The sequence below is a fragment of the Mytilus galloprovincialis genome, chromosome 5, assembly GCF_965363235.1.
Source record: "Mytilus galloprovincialis chromosome 5, xbMytGall1.hap1.1, whole genome shotgun sequence".
NCBI classification, from domain to species: Eukaryota; Metazoa; Mollusca; class Bivalvia; order Mytilida; family Mytilidae; genus Mytilus; species Mytilus galloprovincialis.
In genome coordinates, this window is record NC_134842.1 from 58,517,378 (window position 1) to 58,536,999 (window position 19,622).

The following is a 19,622-nucleotide window of genomic DNA, read 5'->3' on the forward strand; positions in this document are numbered from 1 at the left end:
TGAGGCATCTATATACAAAGTATGAAGCATCCAGGTCTTCCAACTTCTAAAATGTAAAGCTTTTAAGAAGTTAGCTAACGCCGCCGCCGTCGCCGGATCACTATCCCTATGTCGAGCTTTCTGCAACAAAAGTTGCAGGCTCGACAAAAAACCAAAACACAAACATTAACTTGTAAACTATGTAAAAGTTTCTAAGTCAATGAACCATGAAGAGGCTGGGCTGAGGCTATGTAATCTCTAGGGAAATAATGTAGGATTTAATAATGTCCCCAATGAAAAAATGTCCACCACACATTTCCATAGTAAATACTGTCCAATGACAATATTTACTTATTTAGATGTGTCCTGGTCACAATTTTCTATGAAAATATGTCCTCAGGTATGAAAAAGTGTCCATGAACATTATTCACTACCATAATATTGTCCAGGGGGACATTTTTTTGTACGCAAAGGCATTTTTTGATATGATTAAAGTTTTAAATGATATCAATTCCCTTGTTGTTACTGAATGTATTTTACATGTTTTAACTCTAATTGCAAACTTTAATTAATTGTTACTTTGACATATATAGCTGTCTCATTGGCCCTCATACCATCCTTATCTTTATTTTTATATCTTTTATGATATAATTATATACATGTCAGTCTGCACGGTTAGCCACTAGTCCGATGCCCCCGACTGGTAAAATTTCTTTCAGACTAGTAAGTTTTTTCAAAACTTTGTTTGGACTAATAAGAAAAATGTCAGAATATTATTCTTCGGACTAGTAGTTGAAAAAGTTTTTGGTGCAGACTGACATGTATAATTCAAACTCAAATAAGTAACAGATGCTGTTCAGTTTTATTTTCCTTGGAGGACACAATTTAATAACATTTACTACAAAAATTTGTTCTTTAGATGAACCACATTTCACAACTGTTGCTGTAAAATGCTGTTCACTTAGGAGACAGTATTTCATGGCAGTGGACATTATTTATTTTCTATTGCCTTCTTCTCTGACATAATAAATATAGTTAAGTTCTTCAGATTTGATTATACACTTCCTTCTTATTGTTATTCTTTCATTGTCATTACCATTTGCTAGGACTTTCTAAGAACTTAAATTTCTCTATATTCACTTCCATCCATTATTTGTTTGTTTACATTTGTATATTAATCAATTTCTCATCAATCCTTCATATTTTAATTAAAATTCAAATATAATAAAAATTAAAACTTTTTAATGACCTTTGTATTGCTTCCCTTGGAGGACACAATCTAATAGCAACTTTTATGTAAAGTTTGTGAGTAAGAGCCCCGGTTTACACATCAATAACCTCTAGAAAAATGTGTTTAATCCTTATAATTCTTTAGCCAAATGATCACGTTTTTTTTTATTAACATTTTTTTGTGTAAAGGCTTCTATAACCAGATGCTCCGCAGGGCGTAGCTTTATACGACCGCAGAGGTTGAACCCTGAACGGTTGGGGCAAGTATGGACACAACATTCAAGCTGGATTCAGCTCTAAATTTGGATTGTGATTAAATAGTTGACACAGCATAGGTTTCTGACACAGAATGAATGTGTTCTAATGAACTTAAAATTTTTGTTTTCTCTTAGAGCAATTCACTATGCTGTTGAATATTTCTTCTCAAAAAAATGTTTGAAGAAATTTTCTTTTTTATTTATGAAATTTCAAATGAGAACCAGATGCTCCGCAGGGCGCAGCTTTATACGACCGCAGAGGTTGAACCCTGAACGGTTGGGGCAAGTATGGACACAACATTCAAGCTGGATTCAGCTCTAAATTTGGATTGTGATTAAATAGTTGACACAGCATAGGTTTCTGACACAGAATGAATGTGGTCTAATGAACTTAAAAAAAATATGTTTGCCTTTGAACAATTCACTATGCTGTTGAATATTAATCCTCTCAAAAAAATGTTTGAAGAAATTTTCTTTTTATTTATGAAATCTGAAATGAAAAAAATTGACCCCCCAATTTTTTTTTCACATCCCCCTTTCCCTTATTTCAAAACTGATCTCAATTCAAATTTCTAATGAAGTTTGCAACAATAACTACTCATTTAAATACATCATAAAATATTAAAATGTAAAAAAAGTGCTTGTTATTACTGAATGGTAAAGATTGTTTTAATCTATCAGTTGGTAGTAAAAGTGAATACATTGTATATTGTATAAAACAATGATTTAAGTTGATTCAACTACTATTCTGGACAAAGAAAGATAACTCCAATTGAAATACAATTGGAATTTCTTGCTATTGCACAATATTGTGCAATTAGATATTTCTTGCTATTGTGCAATACTGTGCAATTGAAAATATTTGCTATTGCACAATACTGTGCAATTGAAGATTTCTTGCTATTGCACAATACTGTACAATTGAAGATTTCTTGCTATTGCTGAATACTGTGCAATTGAAAATTTCTTGCTATTGCACAATACTTAATATAATAATTTTGGATCCTGATTTGGACCAACTTGAAAACTGGGCCCATAATCAAAAATCTAAGTACATGTTTAGATTCAGCATATCAAAGAGGCCCAAGAATTCAATTTTTGTTAAAATCAAAATTAGTTTAATTTTGGACCCTTTGGACTTTAATGTAGACCAATTTTAAAACGGGACCAAAAATTAAGAATCTACATACACAGTTAGATTTGGCATATCAAAGAACCCCAATTATTCAATTTTTGATGAAATCAAACAAAGTTTAATTTTGGACCCCGATTTGGACCAACTTGAAAACTGGGCCAATAATAAAAAATCTAAGTACATTTTTAGATTCAGCATATCAAAGAACCCCAAGGATTCAATTTTTGTTAAAATCAAACTAAGTTTAATTTTGGACCCTTTGGACCTTAATGTAGACCAATTTGAAAACGGGACCAAAAATTAAGAATCTACATACACAGTTAGATTCGGCATATCAAAGAACCCCAATTATTCAATTTTTGATGAAATCAAACAAAGTTTAATTTTGGACCCTTTGGGCCCTTTATTCCTAAACTGTTGGGACCAAAACTCCCAAAATCAATACCAACCTTCCTTTTGTGGTCATAAACATTGCGTTTAAATTTCATTGATTTCTATTTACTTAAACCAAAGTTATTGTGCAAAAACCAAGAATAATGCTTATTTGGGCCCTTTTTTGGCCCCTAATTCCTAAACTGTTGGAACCAAAACTCCCAAAATCAATCCCAACCTTTCTTTTGTGGTCATAAACCTTGTGTCAAAATTTCATAGATTTCTATTAACTTCAACTAAAGTTATAGTGCGAAAACCAAGAAAATGCTTATTTGAGCCCTTTTTGGCCCCTAATTCCTAAAATGTTGGGACCAAAACTCCCAAAATCAATCCCAACCTTCCTTTTGTGGTCATAAACCTTGTGTTAAAATTTCATAGATTTCTATTCACTTTTACTAAAGTTAGAGTGCGAAAACTAAAAGTATTCGGACGACGACGACGACGACGACGCAGACGACGACGCCAACTTGATAGCAATATACGACGAAAAATTTTTCAAATTTTGCGGTCGTATAAAAATTGAACCCAATTTTTTTAATCACATCCCCCTTTCCCTTATTCCAAAACTAATCTCAATTAAAATTTCTAATGGAGTTTGCAACAATAACTACTCATTTAAATACATCATAAAATATTAAGATGTAAAAAAACTGCTTGTTATCACTGAATGGTAAAGATTATTTTAATTTATCAGTTGGTAGTAAAAAGTGAATATACATTGTATATTGTATATAACAAAGATTTAAGTTGATTCTGGACAAAGAAAGATAACTCCAATTAAAAAAAAAATTGCTATTGCACAATATTTTGCAATTAGATATTTCTTGCTTACTATTCTGGACAAAGAAAGATAACTCTAATTAAAAAAAAATTTGCTATTTCACAATATTGTGCAATTAGATATTTCTTGCCATTGCGCAATACTGTGCAATTGAAAAGACTTGCTATTGCACAATACTTAATATAATAATTTTAGATCCTGATTTGGACCAACTTGAAAACTGGGCCCATAATAAAAAATCTAAGTACATTTTTGGATTCAGCATATCAAAGAACCCCAAGATTTCAATTTTTGTTAAAATCAGACTAAGTTTAATTTTGGACCCTTTGGACTTTAGTGTAGACCAATTTGAAAACAGGACCAAAAATGAAGAATCTACATACACAGTTAGATTTGGTATATCAAAGAACCCCATTTATTCAATTTTTGATGAAATCAAACAAAGTTTAATTTTGGACCCCGATTTGGACCAACTTGAAAACTGGGCCAATAATCAAGAATCTAAGTACATTTTTAGATTCAGCATATCAAAGAACCTAACTGATTCATTTTTTGTCAAAATCAAACTAAGTTTAATTTTGGACCCTTTGGACCTTAATGTAGACCAATTTGAAAACGGGACCAAAAGTTAAGAATCTACATACACAGTCATGACAGTTAGATTCGGCATATCAAAGAACCCCAATTATTCAATTTTGATGAAATCAAACAAAGTTTAATTTTGGACCCTTTGGGCCCCTTATTATGTTGGGACCAAAACTCCCAAAATCAATACCAACCTTCCTTTTATGGTCATAAACCTTGTGTTTAAATTTCATAGATTTCTATTTACTTATACTAACGTTATGGTGCGAAAACCAAGAAAAATGCTTATTTGGGTCCCTTTTTGGCCCCTAATTCCTAAACTGTTGGGACCTAAACTCCCAAAATCAATACCAACCTTCCTTTTGTAGTCATTAACATTGTGTTTAAATTTCATTGATTTCTATTTACTTAAACTAAAGTTATTGTGCGAAAACCAAGAATAATGCTTATTTGGGCCCTTTTTTGGCCCCTAATTCCTAAACTGTTGAAACCAAAACTCCCAAAATCAATCCCAACCGTTCTTTTGTGGTCATAAACCTTGTGTCAAAATTTCATAGATTTCTATTAACTTAAACTAAAGTTATAGTGCGAAAACCAAGAAAATGCTTATTTGGGCCCTTTTTGGCCCCTAATTCCTAAAATATTTGGACCAAAACTCCCAAAATCAATACCAACCTTCCTTTTGTGGTCATAAACCTTGTGTTAAAATTTCATAGATTTCCATTCACTTTTACTAAAGTTAGAGTGCGAAAACTAAAAGTATTCGGACGACGACGACGACGACGACGCAGACGACGACGCCAACGTGATAGCAATATACGACGAAAAATTTTTCAAATTTTGCGGTCGTATAAAAACAATCACATGCACAACTGACAGGTCGTAACTAAGGAGTTGGCTGCCATATTGCCTTTCTAAAATCCAAAAATGTTCTATAAATGCAACAGAAATTAAAATAAAATAGCACCTACCTTCAAAATTTCATTTTAATGAGTAATTATCCGAATTTGAAGTGTACACGTAACAAATAATCTTTCCCTTGAAAGTTTTTATTTGTATGACGTCATGTTTTGCCATGATGTAAATTCGCCAAATCATTCATGAATTTTCGCGGAATTTTATTGAAATTTCATTTCTATACATTTTTCAAAACTTTAGTGCATTAATTTTATTTCTTTTTTGTTATATATGCATTAGAATACCGGTAGAAACAATTGTTATGCATTTGTTTTATAGCTCAATTTGCTGACCTGCAAGAATGTGTATCGCGTATGAAAAAATACCAAAGTAGTTTCGGAAACATTGGTTTATCGAAGTGTAAACCAAGAGAAAAATTCTTATTGACCAATCCAATTCAAGTATTTACAGATATGCAAATCATATAAGAATTATTCTATTATGAAATTTTGATAGTTAGATTAAAAGGTTAAAATTGTGATACTTGAACATATAAAATTTGCAAAACAATCAGTCAATAAACCATGACTGAAGGCGCTAGGTAATTATATATATAAGGGTCAAATCTTTTTCATGGTTACAAGATATGCAAATCCAAAATCAGCTTCATACAAATATTATAAATTAAGAGATCACTCCTAGTTTTTGGTGGGATTCGTGTTGCTTATTCTTTAGTTTTCTATGTTGTGTCATGTGTACTATTGTTTGTCTGTTTGTCTTTTTCATTTTTAGCCATGCAGTTGTCAGTTTATTTTCGATTTATGAGTTTGACTGTCCCTCGGTATCTTTTGTCCCTCTTTTAAGTGGTTCCCTTTCAACTGACAAAAGTTTTAAAGTCAATAGACTGAGGGGGTACACCCAATGATCTCTGTGGAATGTGATGTGTCATTGCTCTTACAACTGCATACAAAATTTCATTGAAAATTTGATTTATCATTACTCATGTTACTGTTTTCACCTTCAACTCACTTTTGTTGACACTGTTGCCAGAAAAGCATATCTACATACTTTTTTACTATATCAAGGGGAGACAAAAAAGGAGTGTTTCCTGTTTGTGATGCTCCTTACAAAAGCCATCACCAGCTTCTAATTAGGAAAATCTATTTTACAGGTGATGACAAATATAGTCTAATACCACAGTCCCATCCTCTTCCTGGAACATGATCTACAGAATTAGACTTATCATTCGGTTTGTACTCATAAGAGCAACAGGACAGGTGCCACATACATGTATGGAGCAGAATCAGCTTACCCTTCCTACACCTGATATCACTCGAGTTTTTCTTTGGTTCGGTTCCATGTAGTTCAACAGTTTTCTATGTCATGTTTTTTATACTGTTGTGTGTCTTTTGGTAATTTTCTTTTCTTACCATTGCTTTCAACTTGAGTTTGACTGTTCCTTAGGTATCTAGTAATATGTCTTATAGGTCGATTTCAAAGTACAAAGTTTTAAGTTTTCAATTTTACAAAACTTACCCTTGATTTAGCCTTCATAAAGACATGGTTTTCCATTTCTAGACTGGATTTAGTCATTGGTGTGGCTGATTGTCTCACTGCCTCATCTCTGTAAGAAAAATAAATGTCCTACATTAGCAAATAGTGATTCATGTTTATAATTACTCTGAAGACTGCTGATTTGTGGCCTTGCATATGCATGTGCACCTACAAAAAAGCTGACTCAGTGTGTTTGTCTACTTTAATAAAATGTTATCACATCACATTAAAATTTCATTGTCCTGAATATGCATACCAAATTAAATCCATAAACTGTATTATTCTATATTGGTATTATTTCAGTAGGTTTCTCTAATTGAATTGGATTTTGAATAAAGAGCATATTCAACTTGTTCAACTGGAGAAAAGTTATATTCACCAGGCTTACTGTCAATCCACTATTTTCAACATAAGAAAATGACTGTACCAAGTCAGGAATATGACAGTTGTTATCCATTCATTTGATGTGTTTGAGCTTTTGATTTTGCCGTTTGAGTAGGAACTTTCTGTTTTGAATTTTCCTCGGAGTTCAGTTTTTTTGTGATTTTACTTTTCACACGCCTTGACATGTAACATTATGGTAAAATGTTTGAAGTACAATGTAAGTTTGTGTTTGGTAATAATATGTTATTAAATACATTGTTTTCTTTCAGAACTTTCAATAAAACAATAACTGTCTTTTGTTTTGGTATTAAGTATAAGGTTTTACTGACTTTTGAAAAACTGATATTTACTGAGGCCAACATCAAATCACACTAGATCACAATCGCACCACACTCACTGAGATTTGAATTTATATTGTGAGGTGAGCGGCATGAAAATGGTAATCCTCTATTTTTTACTCGCGTTATTATCTGAATATCACTGTAAATACATGCCAACATGAAAAACTAAAAGGTTTTTCAGTATTTTCTCACAAGTAATTTTTTCTGTAGGTAATGTTGTACGGAGCAAAGATTTGCAGGTTTGTTTTATTTTCGTTTGGCTGTGAATTGAGCATGCCAAATATACAACATGTCATCTCATTATTCAAAATATTACATGTTTGCAAATTAAAAAAAAATTGCAAAGATGCCACTGATTGTAAAAATCTTGTTTAGCTTTAAAAAAAATCAAAAATTTGAACTGAAGATATACATGTAACAGGGACTATTATATTTTGAATGAAAAATGTTTCTACTTTACAAATGTAGAGTAGGATGAAGCGTGGTTTTGATGGATAAAGGCACTAAATCAGCCACCTCAAAGGCTAAAACCCAAATACTAACACTAAACAATTTGATTCTACCCAAGCACCTGAGCATAATTCATTTAAAATTAACTCTGTTCATGTACAAAGAGTGACTGACTGTCAATCCCACTCTGAGTGCAACCATAATCAGTGACAGTTGTCAACTATAGCTCAGAACTAAGCACTGCAAAACATAATACCATGCCATATAAGTGTCTAAGAGAAATTTACTGACAAGAAAACTTGCAATAAATCTCAGGGTTGTATGACTGAGTTTAAATGTTCAATTTAGAACATGAAAGTAAAGGAGAACCCTGGTGTAGTGGTTAAGGCATCAGACTATTTACGCATGGTTCCTCGTCCAATCCCTGCTTCAGGGAGAAAATTTCAGGGACTGAATGTTTTCGGCTCTCCCTTGACACAATTTGCAAATAGGTTCTTCAGAAATAATAATAGTCTGGTGGAGGGGACGATATGTGGCTGACCTGTGTTCTGAGAGAGGCATGTCTCTTGTACATAAAAGACACCCTTGTAGATTTCGAAAAAGAGCAGGCTAATGACGCTACAAGGCAGCACTCACACCCGCAAAGTGGAATGGGATTAATATAAGTTGTAATAACTTGTTTCCCTATCCAATATAAAAAAAAATATGTTTAAACTAAAATAATAAATAACAATTTACAAATAGTGACTTTGATGGAGAGTAGTCTTATTGGTACTCGTAACACATCTTCTTGTACAAAAATGTATCGAAATCCTATAAATATGTTGAACACAATGATTTCTTTATTCCCAATTCATACATTACATTTTCATACAACACATTTTTCCCAATTGCCTAGGGCCAACTGATTAACTAGTACTGATCATGAGGACCACACTGGAATCTCCTTACCAGTCTTCATGCTTAACCACAAGTCCTAAAGCATTGGCTTGTAAGTTGTAATTTAATTGCTTTCAGGCCTGTAAAATCTTCTCTTAAAGCCAATATGGTAATATAACATCCAAGTTCCAACAAAAATTTTCAAAAAAAAATTGAGCTTCAGGCATCAAAAGTTAAGCATGAAGGCTGCCTTATGGTTGATAACCCAGGAGGATTCCAACAGGACCTACACCATCTTAAATTTTTTCATGGCCTTCTTGTTAAGATTTTGTATATGTGTAAATGATTGTAGAATAAAATTGAGAATGGAAATGGGGAATGTGTCAAAGAGACAACCCGACCATAGAACATACATCAGTAGAAGGTCACCAACAGGTCTTCAATGCAGTGAGAAATTCCCCCACCCGGAGGCGTCCTTTAGCTGGCCCCAAAACAAATAAACTAGTTCAGTGATAATGAACACCATACTATCATACACCATTACTAAATGTACATGGTCTTGTGTTTCCATTGTTCAATTGAAACTGATGTTTCAAATAAAACCTGGAGAGCTTTTATATATTTTATGTGACAATGAGCATGACTAGAACTTGGTTTGGTCATGGTTAGAATGTAGTCAGGTCGTAAGAAGAGGAAGGTATGAGCATTTTAGAATTGTAATATGGTTTTGGACAGCATGGTATAGTTGTGTGACAAATGACATTGGAACGACTATGCATTAAAAAGGGCGAAGTCAGTAGTTACAAATGTACTGTCCATGTTCGTATTTGAACTCAAAACAGAGAATTTAAGGGTACAGTTATAATTTCTTTATCTGACTTAATACTCACCTTAAACTTCATGGTAATAATAAGTTACATTCTATAAAAGTTACAGTAAGGTTTATCAATAGATAACTTGAATTATAATATCGTACTAAATTCTACTTTCCGATTCAAGTGGTTATGCATACATGTATCTCTGACTATTTTATAAACAGTTGGCGTAAGAGTTTAATTGTATAAAGAATGATCGGCGTGTGATGCATTTACAATATAATTGGTAGTTTTATGGTCTGACATGGGGTACCATTATATCTTCCTTGAGATAAGATATTATCGTTTAATAACTTTACATATAAGTGATAAAAATAAATACATGCTTATTGTTCTAAACATTGAATTGACTGCTCAAGTCTTTCCAATAACTGAAACTTAGCAGAAAAATTGTCTTAAGCTGTAAGGCCAAATAAAAATATATGTGTGGTTCCAGTGACCCTACCTTCCCTACTTTTTCATCTTGAAATTAGCCTACCATAAATATTTTATTGTCATTTTTCATTAAGCACTGTACATGTTAAAGTCAGAATGATCTCCCATAGACTCAATGTAAAAATAAAACATAAAATAAAAAAAAATCCCTATCTACCTACCCTAATTTTTTTTTAAGATGTAACTGGAACCACATATACTTTTTTATTTGGCCTAAGTGAGGTGTATTGAGAAAAGCAGAAGAGCTACATGTATAGCATTAAGAGAGCTTCGTTAATTCAGATAAAAACATAGCGGAAAGAGCATGTTGAGCTAACTATTTGAGATAGAACTAAGAAGTATTGTGAGCCAGTGGAGCAACAGCGACAGTGAGTCTGTTGAGCTAGGAGCTAGTACGCAAGTAAATCTTGCTTTTATAATTTATTTGACCAATAGATAGAGCCAGTAAGCCAGTTGGGCTGAATATCTATTTGAGCTGGAGGAGCGTTTATGAGCCAAGAGAGTAGAAAAGGCATTGTAAACAAAAGAAACTATACATTAAGTCTCAGATCTTGAGAATCAACTCGGGTACGGACCCCCGACACGTTATAGTAGAAGCGTGGTAGGATCACTATGAGAACGTGATGATTGTAGTGAGGTCGTAGTAATATGGCTGTGAAATCGTAGCACAGTCTCTCCGACTAGAATTGGGCTTTCACTACATGTATCCTCTCACTACAATGGGATTCTGTGGCTGGAGAATTCTTTGTATTAAATTAATCAAAAATTCAGATCCTACCCATTGTCAGGAATTGAATATTTACAAGGCTCTCAAGATACAGTGAAAGTTTTATATAAGATATGATACATTGTTAACAATTATAAATCTTAACTTCCTGAAAACATGTCATTCTGAGAAATGTCTAACATGACTAAAAGTTAAAATAGTAAATTTATGAGATATTTCCATCTTATCCAAAAAAGGAGCTTAATCGACATGACGGAGTTCCATAATCCAAAGATTGTTTACATGAGAGTTTAATACTTGATTATATGTTGATTTCAATTTTTGTGATTCTGTTATTCTTACATCTGCTGTATAACTTTTCGGCGAAAAGTTTCGCTTCTCCAATCGTTTTGGTCTGCCATTTTTTGTGAAATAAAAGATTCAAAAAAGGGGAGCTAATTCAAACAAACAAGAGGCGTACAATTTCCGAATCCGGGTCCGTTCGCGCCCATTCACGTTCGCACCCTATCACGTTCGCCTCCTTTCACTTTCGCACCCCACACGTTCGCGCCCAATTTTTATTGTGTTTAATATTAACTTTGTAATTAAGTTTTGGCAAGTGTATTCCTATAAGTATATTTGTTGTCATTGTCCTAAATTAAAGTGAGACAACGTGTTTTTTATCTGAATTAACGAAGCTCTCTTAATGCTATACATGTAGCTCTTCTGCTTTTCTCAATACACCTCACTTAGGCCAAATAAAAGAGTATATGTGGTTCCAGTTACATCTTAAAAAAAAATTAGGGTAGGTAGATAGGGATTTTTTTTATGTTTTATTTTTACATTGTTTGGTTAAGTGTATTGCTAAGTTTCAAAATAAAGAGTGAGTATGACAACGTATTTTTGGTGTAGAATAAATTTTAATCATGTTTTAGTTAGTGCATTGCTATGATTTTTTGTTTCATTGTTTCAGATCAAATGGGCCTATAAGCTGTTTAGTAAAACCTTTTGTGTTTTTCATTTAAAATCTTCAATGTTTTTACACATAACAAGCTAAATACATGCAGTATTTACATCAAATCAATTAAAAACAACAATCTTGATTTTCTAATTATTCAACTGGAATTTCATTTAAAATTGGATGCGAACGGACCTTGGGTGCGAAAGTGTATTGGGCGCGAACGAACTTGATAGCACAATTTCCTTCACATTTTTTTTTAACTTTTGGTTGGACGCAATAACTGTGGCGGATGATCGATTATCCAGATATTTTTATAAGAGGGGCACTGAGATGTCTAATACGAATGTAGCACAGAAAGTCACAGGACAAAAAGAAACAGAAACTAGAGGCTCTAAATAGCCTGTGTCGCTCACCTTGGTCTATGACTATGTGGATCTGCTTACTCTTCCGGAGCACCTGAGATCACCCCGAGTTTTTGGTAGGGCTCGTGTTGCTTATTCTTGAGTTTGATGTTGTATGATGTGTACTATTTGTTTGTCTGTTTGTCTTTTCATTTTTAGCCATGGCGTTGACATTTTTTTTTCGATTTATGAGTTTATGATTTATGCTAATGTGTTTGTAGATTTTACTTTACCGAACATTCTTACTGCTTACAATTATCTCTGTCTATAATGAACTTAGCCCAGTAGTTACAGTGGCAAATATTTTGTAAAAATTTACAAAATTTATGAAAATTGTAAAAATAAAATTGACTATGAAGGGCAATAACTCCTTAAGGGGTCAATTTACCATTTTGGTCATATGACTTATTTTTATGTCTTACTTTGCTGAACATTATCTCTATCTATAATAATAGTCAAGATAATAACCAGCAATAATAATCAGGGGCAGCAAACCATTTGATCTGAAAATTCCAGGGCAGATAGATCTTCACCTGATGAAAAATTTTATCCTGTCAGCTCTAAATGCATTGGTTTAAGAGATATGAGCCAAAATCTGCATTTTACCCTATGTACTATTTTTAGCCATGTCGGCCATCTTGGCTCGCGGGCGGGGTCATTGGACACAATTTAAAAACTATATACCCTTATGATGATTGTGGGCAAATTCTTTGTTTCAGAGGAGAATACTTATGTAAAAGATTACAAAATTTTACGATTTTTTTAAAATGGCTATAAAGGGCAATAACTCCTTACGGGGTAAACTGACCATTTTGCTCATTCAACTCTTTTGTAGATCTTATTTTGATGAACATTAGGGAGCTACCATTTGATTTTTATGGGGGGGCTAGGATGAAATTTGAAAAAAATAGGCAGGACAGGAGTTTTGAGTAAAAAAAAAAGGCAGGATGAGACACTTGCAAAAAAAAAAAGTCAGGACTACAATTTAGGTAATAAAAAGTCAGGATAAACTAAAAAAAAAAAAGCAGGACCGAACAGAGTGAAAAATAAAAAGGCAGGACAGAGATTACAGCTAAAAAAAAATGCAGGACAAAATTTTTCATCCTAGCCCCCCCATAAAAATCAAATGGTAGCTCCCTTATTGCTGTTTACAGTGTATCTCTATCTATAATAATATTCAAGATAATAACCAAAAACGGCAAAATTTCCTTAAAATTACCCATTCAGGAGCAGCAACCTAACAACAGGTTGTCTGATTCATCTGAAAATCTCAGGGCAGATAGTTGTTGACCTGATAAACAATTTTAATACAGTCAGATTTGCTCTAAATGCTCTGGTTTCAGAGATATAAACCAAACTAGAGGCTCTAAAGAGCCTGTGTCGCTCACCTTGGTCTATGTGCATATTGAACAAAGGACACAGATGGATTCATGACAAAATTGTGTTTTGGTGATGGTGATGTGTTCGTAGATATTGGCCCGACCCTGTGACGCCATATTACTTTACTGAACACTCTTGATGTTAACAATATATCTATCTATAATGCACTTTGCCAAGTAGTTACAGAGAAAAACATTTTGTAAAAATTTACTAAAATTTATGAAAATTGTTACATTTTACCCCTATGTTCTACTTTTAGCCATGACAGCCATCTTGGTTGGCAGGCCGGGTCACCGAACACATTTTTAAAACTAAATACCCCAATGATGATTTGGCAAAGTGTGGTTAAATTTGGCCCAGTAGTTTCAGAGGAGAAGATTTTTGTAAAAGATTACAAAAATTTAAGAAAAAATGGTAAAATTGACTGTAAAGGGCAATAACTCCTTAAGTGGTCAATTGACCATTTTGTTTAAATGACTTATTTGTAGGTCTTACTTTGCTGAACATTATTGCTGTTTACATTTTATCTCTATCTATAATACTATTCAAGATAATAACCAAAAACTGCAAAAATTTCCTTAAAATTATCGATTCAGGGGGCAGCAACCCAACAACGGGTTGTCCGATTCATCTGAAATTTTCAGGGCAGATAGATCTTGACTTAATAAACAATTTTAGAGATTTGCTCTAAATGCTTTGGTTTCAGAGTTATAAGCCAAACTCTTCATTTTACCCTTACGTTCTATTTTTAGCCATGGCGGCCATCTTGGTTGGCTGGCCGGGTCACCGGACACATTTTTTAAACTAGATACCCCAATGATGATTGTAGTCAAGTTTGGTTAAATTTGGCTTAGTAATTTCAAAGGAGAAGATTTTTGTAAAAGTTAACAGACGACGCCGGACGAAGGACGACGGACGACAGACGACGGACGCCAAGTGATGAGAAAAGCTCACTTGGCTCTTCGGGCAAGGTGAGGTAAAAATGCATTTTACCCTATGTACTATTTTTAACAATGTCGGCCATCTTGGTTAGCGGGTAGGGTGATCGGGCACAATTTTAAAACTAGATACCCTTACGATGATTGTGGACAAGTTTCGTTAAATTTGTCATAGTAGTTTCAGAGGAGAAGACATTTGTAAAAGATTAAAAAAATTAACGAAAAACTGTAAAAATTGACCATAAAGGGCAATAACTACTTAAGGGTTCAACGGACCATTTTGGTCATGTTGACTTATTTGTAGATCTTACTTTGCTGAACATTATTGCTGTTGACAATTTATCTCTATCTATAATTATATTCAAGATAATAACAAAAAACAGAAAAATGTCCTTAAAATTACCAATTCAAGGACAGCAACCTTACAACGGGTTGTCTAATTCATCTGAAAATTTCAGGGCAGATATATCATGACCTGATTAACAATGATAAAGACTTTGGTTTCAGAGATATACGCCAAAATCTACATGTGTTCTATTTTTAGCCATGGCGGCCATCTTGGTTGGTTGGCGAGATCACCGGACACATTTTTTAAACAAGATACCCCAATGTACCAATGATGATTGTGGCCAAGTTTGGTTAAATTTGTCCCAGTAGTTTCAGAGGAGAAGATTTTTGTAAAGTTAACGATGACGACTACGAGGGACGACGATGGAACGACGGACGCTTAAGTGATGAGAAAAGCTCACTTGGCCTTTCGGGTGAGGTGATCAAAAAATGTCACGGACAAAAAGTCATAGACAAAAAGTCACAGGACAAAAAGTCACAGGACAAATTCCAAAGTCCCAATTTAGACAATTAGTTACTGTATTATATTTGAAGCAACTTTGCAATTACAATTAATTGAATGAATACTGGGACTAGTCTGAGATGAATACCAATAAAGATTGAATAATTGTTGTGAAAACAAAATGTCAAAGTGGCTTGGTACTTAAACAGCTTCATTATGCCAAGAAAATTATCCTTTGCATGACTAAAAATTAATAACTTCAGTTTCATTTTCAAGGCTTATAATTCGGAACAATTTCCTAATTAAAAATGAATATATGCAGAAGTCCACTGACTGATTACTAATGGACTTCTGGTTATTATAAAACATTTCAAGATCTTTCTCTGATATATTTAAATAATTGTCAACAAATTATTTGTGACTTTTTTTCAAAAACAATTATGACACCAAATGGACCAGAGTGATACCGTATTTTTTTTAATGTCCACTACGAAACGGATCAAATCTCCTTCAGTATCTGAATTTAAAATTATGAAAACAATATCAGTGTACAGCTTAGTATGTGCTTTGATGAATAGAATCATTCTTGTTACTATTACAATATAAGGATTGTGGGGTGAAAATAAAACATGTGAATATGTCCACTACGAAACGGTCCCCTTCGAAAAAGTATAGGAGAATAACGTTTTGTAGTGTTACTCTTTTTTTCAATTATATTCGTGCAAAACAAATAACAAGAGTCAATTACATGTAAAAGGTAAAATCACAAAAAAAAACTGAACTCAGAGGAGAATCCAATCGGAAAGTCCATACTCACATGGCAAAATCAAATGACAAAACACATCAGAAACGAATGGACAAGAACTGTCATATTCCTGACTTGGTACAGGCATTTTCAAATGTAGAAATTGGTGGATAAAACCTGGTTTTATGACACTAAAACTGAACTCAGAGGAGAATCCAATCGGAAAGTCCATACTCACATGGCAAAATCAAATGACAAAACACAACAAAAACGAACGGACAGGAACTGTCATAATATCAGTATGGTTTTATCAACATAGAATAGGGTTGATGTCAACTACGAAACTTTGTATCCACTACGAAACGGTTTTGTCAACTACGAAACTCATCAATACGTAACATGAGTTGTACCTTCATTACCTTAATACACCCTGTTGGAAAGATGCGTGGTTCCGTCTTCAGGTGAATCTCCCTACTCGGCTGTTTCGGTGCTGTCCACTACAACCTCCAGAGGTGCGCCGACTGGGGTGATCAAGTCCCAGCCGAAACCACATGGCTATCCATCCCTGCCTCTACACTTTACTGCTTCCACTGTTCTGACCTTTTTCTCCATAACCCCATTGATGCTGTCTCTGCCTCTTTACACAAGTTACCAATCAGCTTACTTCTTTCCCCTCCAACAATACCAACTGCTCTCAATGCTCGCCACATAGATTGTCCAACAAACCCTCCACTTCCACTGGAAATAACCAAACCCTCCTTCCATTGTCTCTACATTCTGCAAATAGGGTTGATACTTCAATCTCTTTCTTTCGTTGGCATCTATTCTTTCTTCCCATGGCACGGTTAGCTCCAGTTGGATTGCCTGTTTTGTTGAGGCGGACCAAATGACGATGTCAGGTCTCTGGTTTTTTACTGCAATCTGTGGCGGGAATTGTAACTTCTGCTTCAGATTCACCATCATTTGCCAATCAGTTGCTGTTACCAGTAAACCACTTCCTTCCACCTTCTTCTTCTGTCCTTTCTCTCCTTCCTTAACAAAATTGACAAAAGTAAGTCCTTCCTTGTTTTTCCTTGGCTTCCTGATGTTTCTCTCTAGGGTGTCTGCTATTGTCCCTAATACATTGTCGTGTCACTATATATACCTCCCGTCTTTCAATGCGGTCGAGCATGAAGAAAATATATGCTACAAAAGGGGGACGAAAGATACCAAAGGGACAGTTAAACTCATAAATCTAAAACAAACTGACACCGCCATGGCTAAAAATGAAAAAGACAAACAAACAACAGCACACACGACACAACATAGAAAACTAAAGAATAAACAACACGAACCCCACCAAAAAACTAGGGGTGATCTCAGGTGCTCCGGAAGGGTAAGCAGATCCTGCTCCACATGCGGCACCCGTCGTGTTGCTTATGTGATAACAAATCCGGTAAATAGTCTAATTCGGTAGGTCACATTCATGAAAGGGAAGGGGATTGTAGTTACGACGTAAGGAACATATCCGATATCATTTGTGAAACGGTTATTCCATAACGGTCAACCAAGTCGTGATGGCGTCCGTAAAATTTACGAAGGGATGATTTCAACTTCACCATTTGGAACTCTTGGTTTAATAGCTTCCTTGTGAGCAGCAACCCTCTATCAAGAAAATCATGATAGGAAATGCAAGCACGGGAATATCGTATCAATTGGGAGATATATACCCCGTATGCAGGTGCTGCTGGAATGTTGCTACTTAGAAATGGAAAGTTCACAATTGGAAAGCTGAAATCATCTCTTTTGTCGTAAAGTTTTGTTTTCAACCGACCCTCATTGTCAATTTCTAGATGTAAATCAAGATATGAGGCCGACTTAACTGTATCTGTAGTATCCATTATCTCTAGCTCGATTGGATAGAAGTTTGCTGGCTTACTACAAAGAACACACTTTGGGTCATCTATCAATCCCCATGTTGCTAGATTTGTTGGGCTTGGCAATACATCATATACTGAATCCAGCTTGAATTGCAACCTATGTGGCTACATCTTCCAGATTTCATTCCATCCTAACTTCTGTTGTCTTGCTCCTTCCCAATTTAACCAGCTTCCTTGTTTCTTCATACTCACTGCCTTTACCATTCTACTTTCTTCTTCCATTGATCGTACCTCTTTCTGTACCAGGTGGTTTTTTTTTCATCCACTGTTGTTCTTCATTTTGCTGCAGGTGTAACATCCAGCCCCTGTCTTCCAACTGCAATTCTGCCAACTATCTCACTGTGTTTCAATCGTGACTCAGCATCTTCTATTGTCTTCTTTGTCGACCACTTCCTTCCAGTTCTTACTTCTACTTTTGCTGACCATAAATTTCTCATCCCTGCTGTTTTTTAACGTCAGATGTTGTCTAACCTTGGTCACCTTGAATTCCTCAATGATTGACTTGAGTGGAAGCTGTAACTTGCTTCCTAAACTGTATAGGCCCACACTGCTGAAACTGCGTGGCACTCCAAGCCATCTACGTAAGTATCTGTTTGATATTCTTTCCATTCCCTCTAGATACCGTTGTCATTGGTACATATACATAAGAAGTGGCCACAGCAGCCGAGGCAATATCCCATGCTGGTAAATCCATTCCTTGTATTTTCCTGGTAATCCACTCTTATCTACTACTTTTAACCAATCGTCCAACTGCTTATATGTATCTTCCACATTCAACTTATCTGACAAGGTGTTGTTGAACCATTTTCCGAGGCACTTAACTGGCTTCTCTGAGACTGTTGGTATTATCTCGTCTCCTATTTTAAACCTTTCCTCTTTAACTTTACCATTCTTTACCACCAAACTTCTGGATTTGCTAGGCTTCACTTTCATTCTTGCCCAGGCTATCATCTTATCAAGCTCTTGTAGTGTCCATCTGGCTCCAATCACTGTCTTTGTGCTTATTGTCATATATCATCTATGAATGCCCTTCCTGGTGCTTGCCGTACTCCTGACCTCATCCATAGCCCTCTGCTCTTCTTCTCTACTGACTTCACAATCATATTCATTGCTGCTGAGAAAAGGATGACAGATATCGTGCATCCTGTCACTATTCCCATTTCTAAACGTTGCCATGATGTTGTAAAATCGCCAACGGTAAATCTCAGCTACAGATGGTTGAAGTACTCTTTTATTAGCTCTCTTATTCCGTCAGGTACATGATATCTTTCCAGCATCAACTCAACTAACTTGTGTGGTACTGTCTCATATGCATTAGCTAAATCCAACCAGACGACTGAGAGCTCTCCCTTTGAATCTTTCGTTTCTCGGATTATCTGTGATAATACGCTTGTGTGTTCAATACAGCCTGAAACACCTGGTACCCCTCCTTTCTGTACTGCAATGTAAATGTACTCGTTGCTCAGCATGTAGTTTGTCATCCTTTTTGCAAGAATAGAAAAAAATATCTTTCCTTCCACATTTTACAGTGAGATGGTTCTAAACTGTTTCAATGTCTCTAATTTCTC

At 34.7% G+C, this 19,622-nt stretch overlaps 1 protein-coding gene across 4 annotated transcripts in view; it reads right to left on the reverse strand.

Annotated features, from left to right (window-relative positions):
- LOC143076133 (mediator of RNA polymerase II transcription subunit 15-like) overlaps positions 1 to 19,622 on the reverse strand; it is a 294,855-nt gene that overhangs the window by 93,089 nt on the left and 182,144 nt on the right. For 3 of the 4 annotated variants that reach the window (XM_076251794.1, XM_076251793.1, XM_076251792.1), the window contains exons 1-2: positions 11,284 to 11,353; positions 6,833 to 6,920 (exon numbers count right to left, since the gene is read on the reverse strand). The exons of the other annotated variant lie outside the window; for it this stretch is intronic. In XM_076251794.1, coding sequence (XP_076107909.1) covers positions 6,833 to 6,920; positions 11,284 to 11,342 — 147 coding nt within the window. In that variant the 5' untranslated portion in view covers positions 11,343 to 11,353. Of the gene's footprint in view, positions 1 to 6,832; positions 6,921 to 11,283; positions 11,354 to 19,622 lie in introns of those variants that run through there. 4 annotated transcript variants of the gene reach the window in all.